The sequence below is a fragment of the Orycteropus afer genome, unplaced genomic scaffold (assembly GCF_000298275.1).
Source record: "Orycteropus afer afer isolate SDZICR_OR568_19922 unplaced genomic scaffold, OryAfe1.0 scaffold00174, whole genome shotgun sequence".
In the NCBI taxonomy this organism is placed as follows: domain Eukaryota; kingdom Metazoa; phylum Chordata; class Mammalia; order Tubulidentata; family Orycteropodidae; genus Orycteropus; species Orycteropus afer.
This window is the reverse complement of record NW_006921761.1, coordinates 6,715,361-6,730,749: the sequence shown is the minus strand read 5'-3', so window position 1 is coordinate 6,730,749 and position 15,389 is coordinate 6,715,361. Positions and strand designations below refer to the sequence as shown.

Genomic DNA, 15,389 nt, shown 5'->3' with positions numbered 1-15,389 from the left:
ATGTAGCTGTGTCATTGCTCAGCAGCCCACTATGCTCTGCTGAGCTTGGTACTTATAATGGACTTAAGTTAACGGCCTGCCATGTGGTTTGGTAACATCGGGACTGTGCCTTTTTACCTGTCAACCTTGGGGCTTCTCAGCCTCAGCAGCCAGCAGCTGTCTGAGTGAAGAAACACCTCTAGCTCCAGTGAGCCTGGAGCAGGACCCCAAGGTTGAGGGGCTTTCACCCAGCCCCTAGAGCCTGGCACTGTGAACTTGGACTTAAAGCCTCTAAATTGTAAGAGTAAGTTCCTGTTTGTTAAGGCCATCCCATTTGTGGTATATTTCTTGTCAGAGCGGCACTAAGCAACCAGAACACAGAGACATGGCAACTGGCACATCTAAGGAAAGGCTAGGGCTGGGGTGGGGCACAGTGCATGAGAGACAGACCACTCTGCATCCAAAGGCCATGCAGGCAACAGAGGCAAAGCCTAGTAGGTTTTCATGCTCCAGACAAACCCATTAAGAGCTGTGTTCTGTTAAACAAGAGCTTGAGCGTGACGACACAGATGAACAGTGGTGGTGGCCCAGAGAGCACGAGCGTGCGCCAGGTCCCAAAGGCACAGGACTGGCTGCTATGGATGTGTGCACATGGCAGATGTGTGCTAATGCCAATGCCCAATCACCCCATCAATCACCCCACAGGTGGTAAAAGACAAGTGACAGATGCCTTAAGACAGAGTACACCTGATCTACAAGACAAGCAGGGCAGCTAAGTGAGCCACCCCTCCCCTCATCCTACTCACTCTGACCTTCCAGCCGGAGTCAATCTGGCAGCCATCTTGGTGTCCTAGGTGACCTCTAGGTCACTGAGCACCTCATGAATATTAACTTCTCCACCTCTAGGTGAAGTTTAGCTGCCGTTTTTTACACGTGCAATGTATGCAGAGGTATATAACCCTAACTGCACTTGCAGACAATGTACAAGGATGTACCCATGATTCTGAATGACTTCCTGGTTTGTAAACTATATAGAAGGGATGCTTGACGGAACCTTCCTTGGGGCAGTCTGGGTGGCATTAGCCCCAGCTGTTCCTTTCCTTGGCCAAGGAAGTAAAAGAGCCTTTCTGTTCTCCTACCTCAGTCGCTTGGTTATTGGCTACCAGTCAGGCTGACCGGAGTCTGAATTTCACCCAGCAGCCACCTGACGAAAACTAGATTCAGATCTCACACCAAGAGCTGTGTTGTTGTTGTTATGTGGCGTTGAGTTGGACCCAACTTATAGTGACCTCTCCTTGGGTTTCTGAGGCAGTATCACTACAGAAGTAGATTGCCCAACCTTCCTTCTGAGAAGTGGCTGGTGGGTTTGAACTGCCAGCCTTCTGGTTAGCAGTCAAGTACCTTAGGCACTACACTACCAGAGCTCCCTATAAAGAGCTGTAGACTGCATTAAATTGTTTTAAAATACATTTTTTGATCACAGAATCAATGTTTATAATTAACATTTCAAATGTTAAATATGTAACTTGTCAACTTATGGGCTGTGTAACCCCCACCCCATAATTAACAACTTAGTACTTAAGTCTCCCAGGTATAAAAAATACACACTTCACACTATTACAAACTTGAGATCATACAAAGCATATTAAGTACTTAATGTGAAAAACAAAGCTACCAAAATATTAGCATGAAATCTGGGTAAATATGTGCCTACGAACATGTACACATACTGGAATGGGGGAATCACTGTGTAGCACAGTTACAAAGGCAGAAATTATGAAAGAAAAGACTACTGAATTTGATTACATAGAATTTGAAACCCATGTATGTTGGAAAGCACCACAAAGACAGACAAATACGGCAAAATGCCATCTCATACATACACCAGGCCAAGGCTGAGTACCCAAGTTCACAGGGCATTTGTTAAAAAACAGTCAGAAGTGAGAATGCTCCCAGAACAGACAACTAGCAAAAGAACAGCACAGAAGGGCCACTAACAGTAGCTCATCCCCCTAGAATCACACAGCACACAGAACACACGGCCTCGCCCCACTAGACACCAGAATCACAGAGCACACGGCCTCGCCCCACTGGACACCAGAGAATCACACAGAGCACACGGCCTCGCCCCACTAGACAGCAGAGAATCACACAGAGCACACGGCGTCGCCCCACTAGACAGCAGAGAATCACACAGAGCACACGGCGTCGCCCCACTAGACAGCAGAGAATCACACAGAGCACACGGCCTCGCCCCAGTAGACAGCAGAATCACAGAGCACACGGCCTCGCCCCAGTAGACAGCAGAGTCACACAGAGCACACGGCCTCGCCCCACTAGACAGCAGAGAATCACACAGAGCACACGGCCTCGCCCCACTAGACAGCAGACAATCACAGAGCACACGGCCTCGCCCCACTAGACAGCAGACAATCACAGAGCACACGGCCTCACCCCACTAGACAGCAGGCAATCACAGAGCACATGGCCTCGCCCCACTAGACAGCAGAATCACACAGAGCAGACAGCTTTGCTGTCACAGTACAGTCAGAGCTAGGTGACGCCCATGGTGACATGGAGAGAAGACATGTGTTCTGAGACACACAGATATGCTCTCCCCTAGAAGGTGACACAGCTTCTAACAGTGGCTACTGTGGAAGCGCTGGAACCAGAGGCCCAGGTACCTCGAGGTATCACTGCAAACTGATGACAGCAAATCTGAAACCATCTTGACAAGAGGCCGCCATAAGGGAAGGCCACCCATCACAGTGCAGACACAGACGACAGTGGTGGGCCTCCATGCCCGCACCACGTGGTGCCACTTCAGGGCCAGCACAGCACACACTGACACTCCACTCCCTAACAGGGCAGGGATGACCCTAGGACCTTGGATGTCAGGTGAAGCTGTTGAACCTTCCTAAGGCAGCCACACACCCCTATACACTGGCAGCATCCTTACCTTCTCGAGCCCCTGCAGCTCCCATGGGACTAGATAGCCTGGCCAAGCCACCAGTGGCATCTCTCTGCTCAGCCCACAGCCCCTGTGGCCTCTGACTGCTGACTACCGGCCTCAGTCACTCCATGACCACCCACCCTCACCAACACAGGCCAAGGGTCACAACACAGGCCCAGCACTATAAGCATACAGTGAACACGTGGTGCATCAAGGGGCCTCCCCTCACTCGGTTACAGCCTCCATCGCTCCAACTGCACAAACATGGCCCAGACCCTAAAGCCAGGCCCCTCTAGAAGGCCTGTGCTAGAGAAGGGAGCAGTCAATGAGTGCTGGGACCAAGGGGTTGTTGGGGGAGGGGACAGAGGGAGAGCAGACACAGGATCTCTCAGGACTGAGAGCCACATGAGCTGAGGACAACGCTGAAATGGGGCCAGAGCCAAGGAGGGCCCGCGTAGGGGTGGGGCACACTGGCACTGGTTAAATCAAGTGGGAGGGTGGACAGGGCACAGAGAGGACAATTAACTGACACACATCCTGCAGCCAGCTCGGGAGGGGGAGGCGGAGCATGGGCAGCAGCAAGGGCAGAGGCCTGAGGGAACCAGCCAAGCGGCGCCAGGCCTCCACAGGGGCCGGGACCCCACAAGAGGCCTGGCGTCCAGGATCAGTACAGGAGAGTCTACTGTTCCTGAGAAAGGTGGCAGAGTGCACTGTGGAAAGTGGCCGCCCAGGGCATCGGGGTCTGTAGGGCAAGGCTGGGGGCATGGTCACCTAGGTCGATGGGCCTGAAGAAAGGGGCTGGGGAGACGACCACCCAGATCAGCAGGGTCTGCAGGGCAGGGCTGAGGGGACGGCTGCCCAGGTCAGCGGGCCCGAAGAATGGGGCTAGGGGGATGGCCGCCTGGGTCAGCAGGGCCTGCAGGCCAAGGCTGGCCCAGAAAAAGCCACATGATGGGAAAAGCCCCAAGGCAGAGGCTCAGAGCAAGGTAGTGGAGGGTGACAGACACCCTCAGCATCCCCAAGAACAGGGCTTGTGCAATTCGAGGCAACCTGATGATCTTAGGAAAGGGTGAGAAGAAGCTGTAAGAAGACTACCTCCTGGCAGGAAGCAGAGACGAGGCCTCTTTGGTGGGCCAGACACGCATGCATCTGCACGAGCACTGCTGGGCACGCATGGCTCAGTGAGGTTACCCACAGAGCAGCAGCAGAATGAAAGAGGAGGGGAGGGGAGCAGGAGGGAGGCGCCCCCCCTCAGGGAAGGGCACTGCAGACTCAGACCTGAATCAGACTCAGAATCCTGCTCTGTGGGCAAGGCAAGGCCCAGGTCAGAGGTCTAAGGCCCAGGGCTCTCAGGAAGCTGGAAGCCACCAGTTGGGATGAAGAGGAGGGAGGCTGTGCGCTATAATGAACACAAGACACACAGACACTCAGAATAGACAGACAGCCCTGTGGTCACACCCAGGAGCCACATCGGGTCCACCCTGAGCAGCAATGCCATGTCCCCACTGGTGCATTGTCGTTCATGCCCAGGAGGGAGGATCCAGATGAGAAGGGAGGCCTGAGGGAGCTCAAATCCTGGGACGGACTAGGGAAGGGGTGCTGGTGTTATCACCTCAACACCGAGTGAGGCTGTGGAAGGGAGTAGGAGTTCAGGACAAGGCTCAAGTGAGGGCGTGTGAGGCAGGTGTGTGTGTATGTGTGTTTGAGTATGTATATGTGAGAGTGTATGTGTGCGTATGTGTGTGTGTATGCGCGTGCGTGTGTGTGTGCATGCACATGCGTGTAGATGTGCATAGCCCCACGGTGCATTTACCGCCGTGCAGAAGTAGCCACAGCCCGGGCAGCACTGGTGCTTCACCATCCGTGCTCTGTGGTCTTCACACAGCACCAGGAGCGGCACACTGTTGGATGGGCGCATCAGGTCAAACTTGGCCACGCTGTTGGTGCACCGGCCTAGCTGTGGACAGACAGACAGACACAGGCTTCAGTCACAAAGCACGAGGTGAGCCACCCGCCTGTCCACTGGGCGCCAAGGGGCTGGGACTAGCGTAGCTCCAGCACACAGCAGGTGACCAGCACACATATACATGAGTGGATGCCTCCTCCCACCCAGCACTCCAGGAGGCTCGAAGACACGATGGGACTGTCCTTCACCCGCCTGAAAGACACAGCCACACTACCTGTCAATGCACATTCAGTGTGAGGAGCAGGAGTGTGCATGTGCTGTACAGAGTAGCAGGCTGTTTACTCAGGCAGCAATCGAGGAAAACGTCACTGTGCTCTAATCCCTGGGCATCAAAGAAAAATGGACGCATTTGGTCGAGCAGCACACACCAAGCCAAATGGAATGAACGTCACAGGCCAGAAGTGGGGACGGCAGCAGGTTGAGTCTGAGGAGCTCCCCCACGGAGGTGATGGCTGAGACTCAGCAGTGGGAAGCACAAAGACTCAAGGGCCTGGGGGAGGCCACAGTGTGGGGGGTGCAAGCACAGAGCTGCCCTAACAGGGCAGAGACCAGGACATATGCCCTGTGCAGCATACCTGGCAAAGGGCTCTCTTACAACCAATGAGGAGGAGAGAATAACCCAACAGCCGGATAAGCAAAGCAGTAGCAATTCACCAGAGAAGAACTACCAAGGCCCAGAAACGAACAATAGATCATCAAGGGACAGCACGGTCAGAATCCTGACCTAGCCCTTTCCCTCTGCACCCTGTCCAAGGACCCGCTGCCAGCCTTGCCCAAACTTCCTGTGAAGCCTCAGGAAATGCAAGCTGGTGTTTACAGCCCTCACCTGAAGTCTAATTGGGCAGCACCCACACAGGTGCCCAGAGTCCTGTGACAGAGCTGCAGAGCACACCGCCGTGAACACCACCCATACAGACCACATGCAAAGAGACATGGCCTGAGTCAGCTAGTCTGACAGAGTGTTACTGGCCAGAGAGGAGCCAGGAGTTCTGGGAAGGCAGCAGTGGCCCAGGGCAGCCTCCTGGAATCCCCACATAAAACCAGACAGAGCCAGCGCTGACTGGTACAGGGGTGCATGGCACAGGGGTAGGAGGTAGCAGCAGGGGCCACTCTAAGTAAACAAAAGAAACCAAACCCACTGCCATCAAGTGAATTCTGACTCATAGCCACCCCATTAGATTTCCAAGGCTGTAAATCTTCATGGAAGTAGATTCCTCATCTTCTTCCCATGCAGCAGCTGGTGGGTTCGAACCTCTGACCTTCTGGTTATCAGCCAAATGCCTTACCCACTGCCCCACCAGAGCTCCTTACTCTCTAAATAGGAGCCCTTACTAGTTTGGGTAATGGGTTGCATAAGAGCACATGTGCATGAAGGGACTGGGCCTGAGCAAGGCAGAAGAGGCCACTAAGATGTCCACAAGAAAGGAGGACTTCTGGTGATGGTTAGGGCGTATGTCACCACTCAACAAAGCAATCACCCCCAAAAAACCTATGTGTCTGCGGGCCAAGAGAGCAACCAGAGAGCAAAGGCAACACCCACGGGCAACATAACAACAAAGCCAGGGAAGCAGCACACTACAAGTGGGCAGAGACAAAGCACCAGGAGCCCCAAGACTTGCACAGTCTTGTCTGTGTGGGAAGAGAAGACGGCGAGGAGACAGCACTGTGGGCCCCAAACCAGCAGAACGCAGATGACCAGAAGCGCTGACCAGGGCCATCAGGAGGCCAGAGCTTAGCCTGCCCTCCACTGTGGCTTAAGTCAAGCCAAGAGACCCAGGGGCCCCGAGGGTGGAGCAGCCCAGCCTCCAGGAGCCCCGAGCTGACCCACAGGGGACCCTCTAGTGCAGGGTTCAGGAATGGAGAACCTGTGGGAACTAAATCAGACCGAGCAGGACAGGGACAACCAGGCTGAGGAAAGGGGCTCTGGCTCAGGGCCCCTGGAATCCTCGGCGTCAGGCCCTTCTACTCTCTTAAAACTTAGAGGCCCCAGAACTTGGGGACTGTGTGTTCCATCCACTGATACTTTCCACATTAGAAATTAACACTGAGAAAATTTTAAAATAGTAATTTAAAGTACGAGTAAATCTACCACACGTTAGCACAAAGAACATATATTAATGGAAAAAAAAAAAAAAATAGACACAGTCTCACGAGCAAAGAACGTCGCTGACAGCACTGCTTGACGCTGCTGAGAGACTCCAAAATCTGGTTCAGAAAGACAGTGGCTGATCTTATCCACTGGTGCACTGGGGGCAGGTGAACTGTGGACATGAGTGGTCGCTCGCATACTACAGCTCTTCTTTGAAACTAGACCCAAACTTGACAAGCAGGGGTTTCTGAGAACCTCAGACTGTATCAGTAAAGCCCCGGGCCTGTGTGGCTCTAAATGGGGCCCCTCCCAGTGCCTTGATCTGGAACACTGGAGGTGCAACTCACGGATCCACACGGCCAAACCAAGGCAGGCACACACTCCACCTCACCCCGGCAACGCCGCCGCATGCTGGTGCTGGGGGAGGGGAAAGGCGGATGACTCTGAACAGGTTGGACGGCAGACTCCTGAAAGGAGTCTTGGGAACTTCCAGACATCCCCAAATCACACTCTGAGCTGCTGCTCTCATCCACAATGGGAGAAAGCAAGGAGAACCAAGCTGGCACCGAGGGCAAGCCACCACGTTTCTCATTACACAAAAAAAATGAAGAGGGAGCTCTGGGAAGGCAGGTATCTTCCTGAAACTACCATCTAATGAAAGTGTGCAACCGAAAAGGAAAAGTCAACTTCCATACAAAATCTGCAGAATAAGGAAAAGGCTGAACGTAACATCTCCAGAGACAATTGACGGCACACCACAAAGGTGGACTCCCAGACAGAACTACAACCTGCTTGGGATGGTTCCAGTGGTGTGTCAACGTGGCTAGGCCATGCCTCTCAAAGGGTTTGGCAGTTATGATGAAGTCATTCCCCATGATGAGCTCTGAGAGAATGTAATCACCTCCATGATCAGATCTGCTATGAGCAGCCAATGAGTTGAAAGGCAGTTTCCTCAGGGATGTGGCCTGTCTCCGCTACATACGGATATTCTGACAAAGCTCTCAGGCCTTTTACTCCATCTGGATCCTGCTTCTGGCTCATCTCATCACCTCTGGCTCCTGGACTTGAACCAGTGGCCTGAGGTACTGCATGCTGATCTTGGGACTGTTTCTTCACAGCCTGTGAGACAACAGCCAGCCATATTACCTGCTGATGATCTTGGGTTTATAAACCCCCACAGCTACGTGAGCCAGGTGAGGCCTCCAGCCTACGTCTGACCCATGCACTTGAGACTTGTCAGCCTCTACAACTGAGTAAGCTACTTCCTTGAGATCAATCTCTCTCTCTCTTCATACACACATACATACATACATACATACATACATAAGCTTCACGCATTCTTCTTCTATAATGCAGCCTAAGACACAGCTGTCTCGAGATGATCTATAAAATACTAGGAAGATGACACAAGAGAGGAAAGAACATAAATAAGAAAAAAAAAAAAAAAACCTCAAAAACAATTTGACAGAACTCAGGAAAGAATCAGAAATAAAATTCATATAAGAGTTGAAGACTAAATACCTAAATAGAAATAGAAGATAAAAAAGAGGCAACTTTAAAAAATACACAGGAAATTAAACAAAAACACAAAGATTCAAACAAAAGTTATAAATACTGAAAATAGAGGCAAGTAAGGTACCTCACACAAATAGGAATTCCTGAAAACAAAACGCGAAGGAAATAAAAACACTAAAAGCTAACATCTGAGAAAACATTCTTAAAGATTTAAAAAAAAAAAATTGAAACTATATATACTGAAGATGAAAAAACAACATTAAGTATCAAGAAAAAAGAGCATGTGATTTGTAGGACAAAGCAAGTCAGACACCAACACACAGCACTGCTGTGTGCCAGAAGAAAATGGAGTGACACAGTTAAAATACCCAAGGGAATCCTCAAGAGGCTCAGATCCTCAGCAAGACGGACTGACACAGTGGCTGCAATGAGGGGCTCAAGCTTAGCAGGGACTGTAAGGACAATGGAAGATGGGGCAATCTTTTGTTCTGTTGTATACAGGGTCACTGTGAATCTGAGGTGACTCAATGGGACCTGGTAACAAGGAAATGAAGTATGAACCACAATCTATACCCAGCAAAACTGACTTCCAAGCCGGAAGCATAGAGACATGTAAGAACTTAGGGAATATTGCTTCCATAAGCCCTTCCTGAGGAGTTTACCAGACAAGGGGTTGGCAAATTACAGCCCACAAACTCCATTAACCAGCTGCCTACTCAAGAAAATAAAAGATTCACTGGGACACAGTGATCTCACTTACTTTTGTGCTAAAATGGCAGAGCTGACCATGTGTGACAGAGATTGGTGCACAAACCCCAGAACATTTACAATCAAACTGCTGCCTACCCTACACTAGAGAGTGAGCTTCGTACAACTACAATGACTAGAGGACTGGGGGAAGCATGAAATACATTTTGTTGTTGTTACGTGCCAGCTAGTCAGTTGCGACTCATAGCAACCCCATGCACAACAGAACGACACATGGCCCAGTCCTGCCTCATTCTCACAATCGCTGCCATATGGGTCCATAGTTGCACCCACCATGTCAGTCCACCTTGCAATCGTCTTCGTCTTTTTTTCTCTCTACTTTACCAAACACGAATGATTCCTTCTCCAGAGATGAGTCCCTTTGGACAACATGACCAAAGTAGGAGAGACAAAGCCTCGCCATTAAGGAGCATTCTGGCTGCACTTCTTTCAAGACAGAACTGTTCGTTCTTGCGGTGCTTGTTAGTTGTTGTTGAGTCAGACCTGACTCAGTGACCCTACATAGGTACACAGGTACAACAGAAAGAAACACTACCTAGAGGTGCACCATCTTTACAATTCTCGCTAAGCTTGAGTCTATCTGCAGCGACTGTGTCAATTCACTTCATTGAGGGTCTTCCATTTTTTCACTGACCCTCCACTTTACCCAGAAAGATATTCTCCTCCAGGGACTAGTCCCTTCTGACAAGACCAATGTATGAGATACAAAGTCTGGCCATTCTGCCTTCTAAAGGATATTCTGGCTGCACTTCCTCCAAGACAGATTTGTTCGTTCCACCAGCAGTCTGTGGTGCCTTCAATATTTTTCACTAACACCATAATTCAAAAGCATCAATTATTCCGCAGTCTTCCTTATTCACTATGCAGCTCTCACACGCATACGAAGCTACTGAAAATACCATGGCTTGGGTCAGACGCACCTTAGTCCTCTTTGCTCTTAAACACTTTTAAAGAGGTCCTTTGCAGCAGATTTTCCCAATCCAATACATTGTTTGATTTCCTGGCTGTCACTTCCATGGTATTGATTGTAGATACAAGTAAAATGAAATTTTTAACAACTAAAATCTTTTCTTCATTTATTAAGATGCTGCTTATTGGTGCAGTTGTGAGGAGTTTTGTTTTAAGTTGAGGTGTAATCCACACTGAAGGCTGTAGTCTTTGGTTTTCATTAGCAAGTGCTTCAAGTCTGAGTTGCTTTCTCTAAGCAAGCTGTGCTATTTGCATATCGCATGTAGGTGGTTAATGACTCTTCCTCCAATCCTGATGCTGCTTGTTCTTTACAAAGTTCAGCTTCTTTGATTTTTTTGCTCAGCATACAGACTGGATAAGTACAGTGAGGGAATACAACCCTGATGCAAACCTTTCCTGATTTAAAACCATGCCGTACCCCCTTGTTCTGTTAGAAGGACTGCCTCTTGATCTAGGCACAGGTTTCTCATGAGCACAATTAAGTGTTCTGGAATTCCCATTTTTCATAATGTCATGCGTAATTTGCTATGAGCCACACAGTCAAATGCCTTTGCATAATCAAACAGGTAAATACTTTTCTGATATTGTTTGCTTTTAGCCAAGATCCATGTGATGTCAGCAATGGTATCCCTCATTCCATATCCCCTTTTGAGTCTGACTTGAATTTCCGGTAGTAATTGTTAATATACACTTCTGCTACTACTTTTGAATTATTTTTAGCAAAATTTTACTTGTGTGTGATATGTTCAATGATTTTTGTATTCTATTAGATCACCTTCTTTGGAATGGGCATGAATATGGATATCTTCCATTCGACTGGAAGACAGATAGCTGCTGTCCGAACTTCTTGGCTTAGCTGCATGAATGCTTCCAGTGTGGTGTCTGTGTGGTGAACCCTCTCAATTGGTGTTCTGTCAATTCCCGGAGCCGTGTTTCTCACCAGTCCTTCAGCACTGCTTGGGCTTCTTCCTTCAACACCATCGGTCCTTGATCACTTGCTATCTCCTGATATGGATGAACACTGACCAATTTTTCTGCGTACAGTGACGGTATATGCCTTCATCTTGATGCCTCCTGTATCATTCAGTATCTTGCCCACAGAATCCTTCAATATTGCAACTCAAGGCTTGAATCTTTTCTTCACTTCTTTTAGCTTGAGAAAGAGTGAGCATGTTCTTCCTTTTTGGTTTTCTAAACCAAGTCCTTGAACACTTCATTGTAATAATTCACTTTGTCTTCTCTATCTGCCCTTTGAAATCTTCTGTTTAGCTCTTGCCTCCCCTTTTCCTCCATTCACTTTAGGTACTCTACATTCAAGAGCAAATTTCAGCATCTTTTCTGACATCTGTGCTTTTAAAATTTATTACTGATTTTTTTATTGACTGACTGATTTCCCATTCACCCAAGTTAATGTGCATCTCCCCTCTCGTTGGCGGTTTACCTTCTTCCCCCACCCATCCCTGGCAACCATCAAAGAATAGTTCATCTTTTGTGAAACCCTTGTCCTAACTTTTTACAACAGTGGTCTCACATATAATATTTGTCCTTTAATGACTGATTAACTTAATTCAGCATAATGGTGTCTACATTCATGTAAGTCAGGAAATGTTTCAGATTCATCATTTCTCTTTAACATTGTGTAGTACTCCAATGTTGTATGTACCAGCATGGTGAACCATCCCTCCACTGACGGGCATTTAGGCTGTTTCTATCTTTTAACTGTTGTGAATAGTGTGATGAATATGGGCATGCATGTATCTGTTTGTGTCATGGCTTTTATTTCTCTATGACACAGACCTAGAAGTAGGATTGCTGGATCATATGGTGTCTCAATTTCCAGATTTTTAAGGAAGCACGATATCATTTTCCACAATGGTTACACACTTTTACAGTCCCATCAACAATGTATGAAGGTTCCAGTCTCTCCATATTCTTGCCCACATTTGTTGTTTCTGATTTTTTAGGGTTTGCTCTTAGTGCTGAGGTGACATGATAGCTCATTACTGTTTTGATTTGCATCTCTCTAATGGCAATGATCGCAAGCATTTCTTTGTGTGTTTATTAGCTGCCTGAATGTCTTCTTTGGTGAAGTATCTGTTCATGTCATCTGCCCATTTTAAAATCGGGTTATTTTGTTGTTAAGGTGTTGAAGCTTCCTATAAATTTTAAAGATTAGCCCCTTGTCTGATATTGTCAAAAATTTTTCCCCAGTCTGTGCGTTCTTTTTACTCTTTTGAGGAAATCTTTCAATGTGCACGAAGTACACAATTTTCAGGAGGCCCTAGTATCTATTTTGTCTTCAGGTGTTTGTGCGTTTTTAGTTATATTTGATAGTGCATTTAGGCCCTGATTAGGGCCCTTAAGCTTGTCCCTGATTTTCCCTTTGGTGGCCTTTATGGTTTTAAGTTTCACGTTCAGATCTTTAATGCCACATGAGTTCATTTTCATGTATGATGTGAGACTGGGTCTTGCTTCACTTCTCTGCACATGGATACCCAGTTTTGCTGATGCTGTTTATTAAAGAGACTATCTCTTCCCCATTTAATAAGCTTTGTCTCTTTGTCATCCATAGGTGGCTAGATTTACTTCTGGGTTCTCAGTTCTGTTCCACTGGTCTATGTCTCTGTTGTACCAGTAGCAGGTTGTTTTAACTACCTGGCTGTACAGTAGGTTTTGAGATCAGAGGGTGTGAGGCCTCCTACTTCGTTCTTCTTCCTTAGTAGTGCTTTACTTATCCATGGTCTTTTTCCTTTCCATATAAAGCTAGCAATTCATTTTTCATCTCTTTAAAGAAAGATGATGGAATCTGAATTAGGATCGCATTGTACCTACAGATCACTTTGGGTATTACTGGTATTATTGTATCTTGATACCCATTTTGGACTGTGGTAGTTAAAGTTGTATGTCAACTTGGTTGGGCCTGATTGAGTGGCTGGGCAGCTGGTGATAGTTATTCCCCATGATGAGACTAGCAATCAACTTTGTGGTGGGATCTACCACAAGCAGCTAAGTAGCTCCTTTATGGATGTGGTGTGCTTCCCATATATAAGAAATAGCTTTGTAAATGGTCTCTAGCTTATGGCATGCTTGAACCCTGCGTGTAACTGTGTCATTGTTCAGCAGCCTGCCATGCTCTGCTGACTTAAATTAATGGTCTGCCATGGGGTTCAGTAACATCAGGACTGTGCCATTTTACTTGTCAACCTTGGGTTTGTCAGTCTCAGCAGCCAGCAGCTGTCTGAGTGAAGAAAAGCCTCTAGCTCCAATGGGCCAGGAACAGGAGGCAGAGCTGAATCCCAAGGTTGAAAGGCTTTCATCCAGCCCCTAGAGCCTGGCACTTTGAACTTGGACTTCTAGCCTCCCGAATTGTAATAGAATAAATTCCTGTTTGTTCAAGCCATCCCATTCGTGGTATATTCTTGTCACAGCAGTACTAGGTAACCAGAACAATGACCTTTTGTTTTCTTCACGTATGATATCCTTGATATCACCCCACAACTTGCCTGGTCTCCAGTCATTAGGGTTCAATGTGTCGATTCTTGAGGTGGTCTCTAAACTCAGATAGGATATACTCAAGATTGTACTTTGACTCTAAAGGAACTGTTTTAATTTTCTTCACCTTCAAAATAAACTTGCATATGAGCAACTGATGGTCTGATCTGCTGTTGGCACCTGGCCTTGTTCTGACTGATGATACTGAGCTTCTCCAGTGTCTCCTTCCACAGATGTAGTCAATTTGATTCCTATGTATTCCATCTGGTAAGGCCCACATGTGTAGTCACCATTTACATTGTTGAGAAAAGGTATTGGCAATGAATAAGGCACTGGTCTTGCAAAATTCTATCATGCCATCTCTCCAGTGTCATTTCTATCCCCAAGGCATGATTTCCAGCTACTGAGCCCTCTTCATTGCCAACTTTCGCATTCCAATCACCAATAATCATCTGTGCATCCTGAGTGCGTATTTGATCAGTTTTAGATTGCAGAAATCTGTAACTATCTTCAATTTCTTCATCTTTGTCCTTAGTGGTTGGTGTGTATATTTGAACAATAATAGTATTACCTGTTCTTCCTTGTTGTTAGGTGCTGTGGAGTTATCCCGGCCTCATAGAGACCCTATGTACAGCAGAACGAAACACTGTCCAGTCCCGTGCCAGCCCCACGATCCTTGCTATACTTAAGCCTGTTAGTGCAGCCACTGGGTCAATCCATCTCATTGAAGGCCTTCCCCTTTTTCGTTGACCCTGCACTTTACCAAGCATGGTATTCTTCTCCAGGGAATGGTCCCTTCTGAGAACATAACCAAAGTAGGTGAGATGAAGTCTGGCCATTCTCACTTCCAAGGAACATTCCAGCTACACTTCTTCCAGGACATCAGATCTGTTAGTTCTTTTAGAAGATGACGGTACTCTCTGCATTCTTCGTCAACACAACCCAAAAGCATGGACTCTTCTTCGGTCTTCCTTTTTCCTTGTGTGTTTTGTACATGCACTTGCTTTACACAGTTGGGAAAGATACACATGCATTCTCTGATTGAGTTAACAAAGTGTGGTTACTCCCATTCAGCTATATGAATTCAGAAGAGATTTGAAATTTCTTAAATTGCCCTTGCTTTTGAAGACACCAAATACTCTTATATGCTGATTTCAGTTAAAAGCAAAGGACGATTCCGATCACATTGCTTAGATAGGCATTTTTCATTGTCCTGCTCTCACATGCATATGAGGCAAATGAAAATATCATGGATTATGTCAGACACACCTTAGTCTTCAAGGGGATATCTTTGCTCTTTAGCACTCAAAAGAGGTCTTTTGCAGCAGATTTGCCCAATGCTACATAACATCTGGTATCTTGACTACTGCTGGTATTAACTATAGAACCAAGTAACATGCAGTCTTTGACTTCAATCTTTTCTCCATTTATCATGATGCTGCTTATAGGTCCAATTGTGAAAATTTTTGTTTTCTTTATAATGAGGTGTAATCCATACCGCAGACTATATTCTTCAATCTTCATCAGTAAGTGCTTCAAGTCATCCTCACTTATAGCAAGCAAAGTTGTGTCTTCAGCATATCACAGGTTGTTAATGATTCTTCCTCCAATCCTGATGCCATGATCTTCTTCATATAGTCCAGCTTCTCGGATTATTT

The 15,389-nt window shown here is 47.3% G+C and overlaps 1 protein-coding gene across 1 annotated transcript in view; it reads right to left on the bottom strand.

Annotated features, from left to right (window-relative positions):
• The window catches only part of EHMT1 (euchromatic histone lysine methyltransferase 1), a 114,545-nt gene that overhangs the window by 53,037 nt on the left and 46,119 nt on the right, over positions 1-15,389 (bottom strand). Inside the window, exon 9 of the mRNA XM_007946987.2 lies at positions 4,746-4,889. Within this exon, the coding sequence (XP_007945178.1) occupies positions 4,746-4,889 (144 nt within the window). The remainder of the gene's footprint in view (positions 1-4,745; positions 4,890-15,389) is intronic.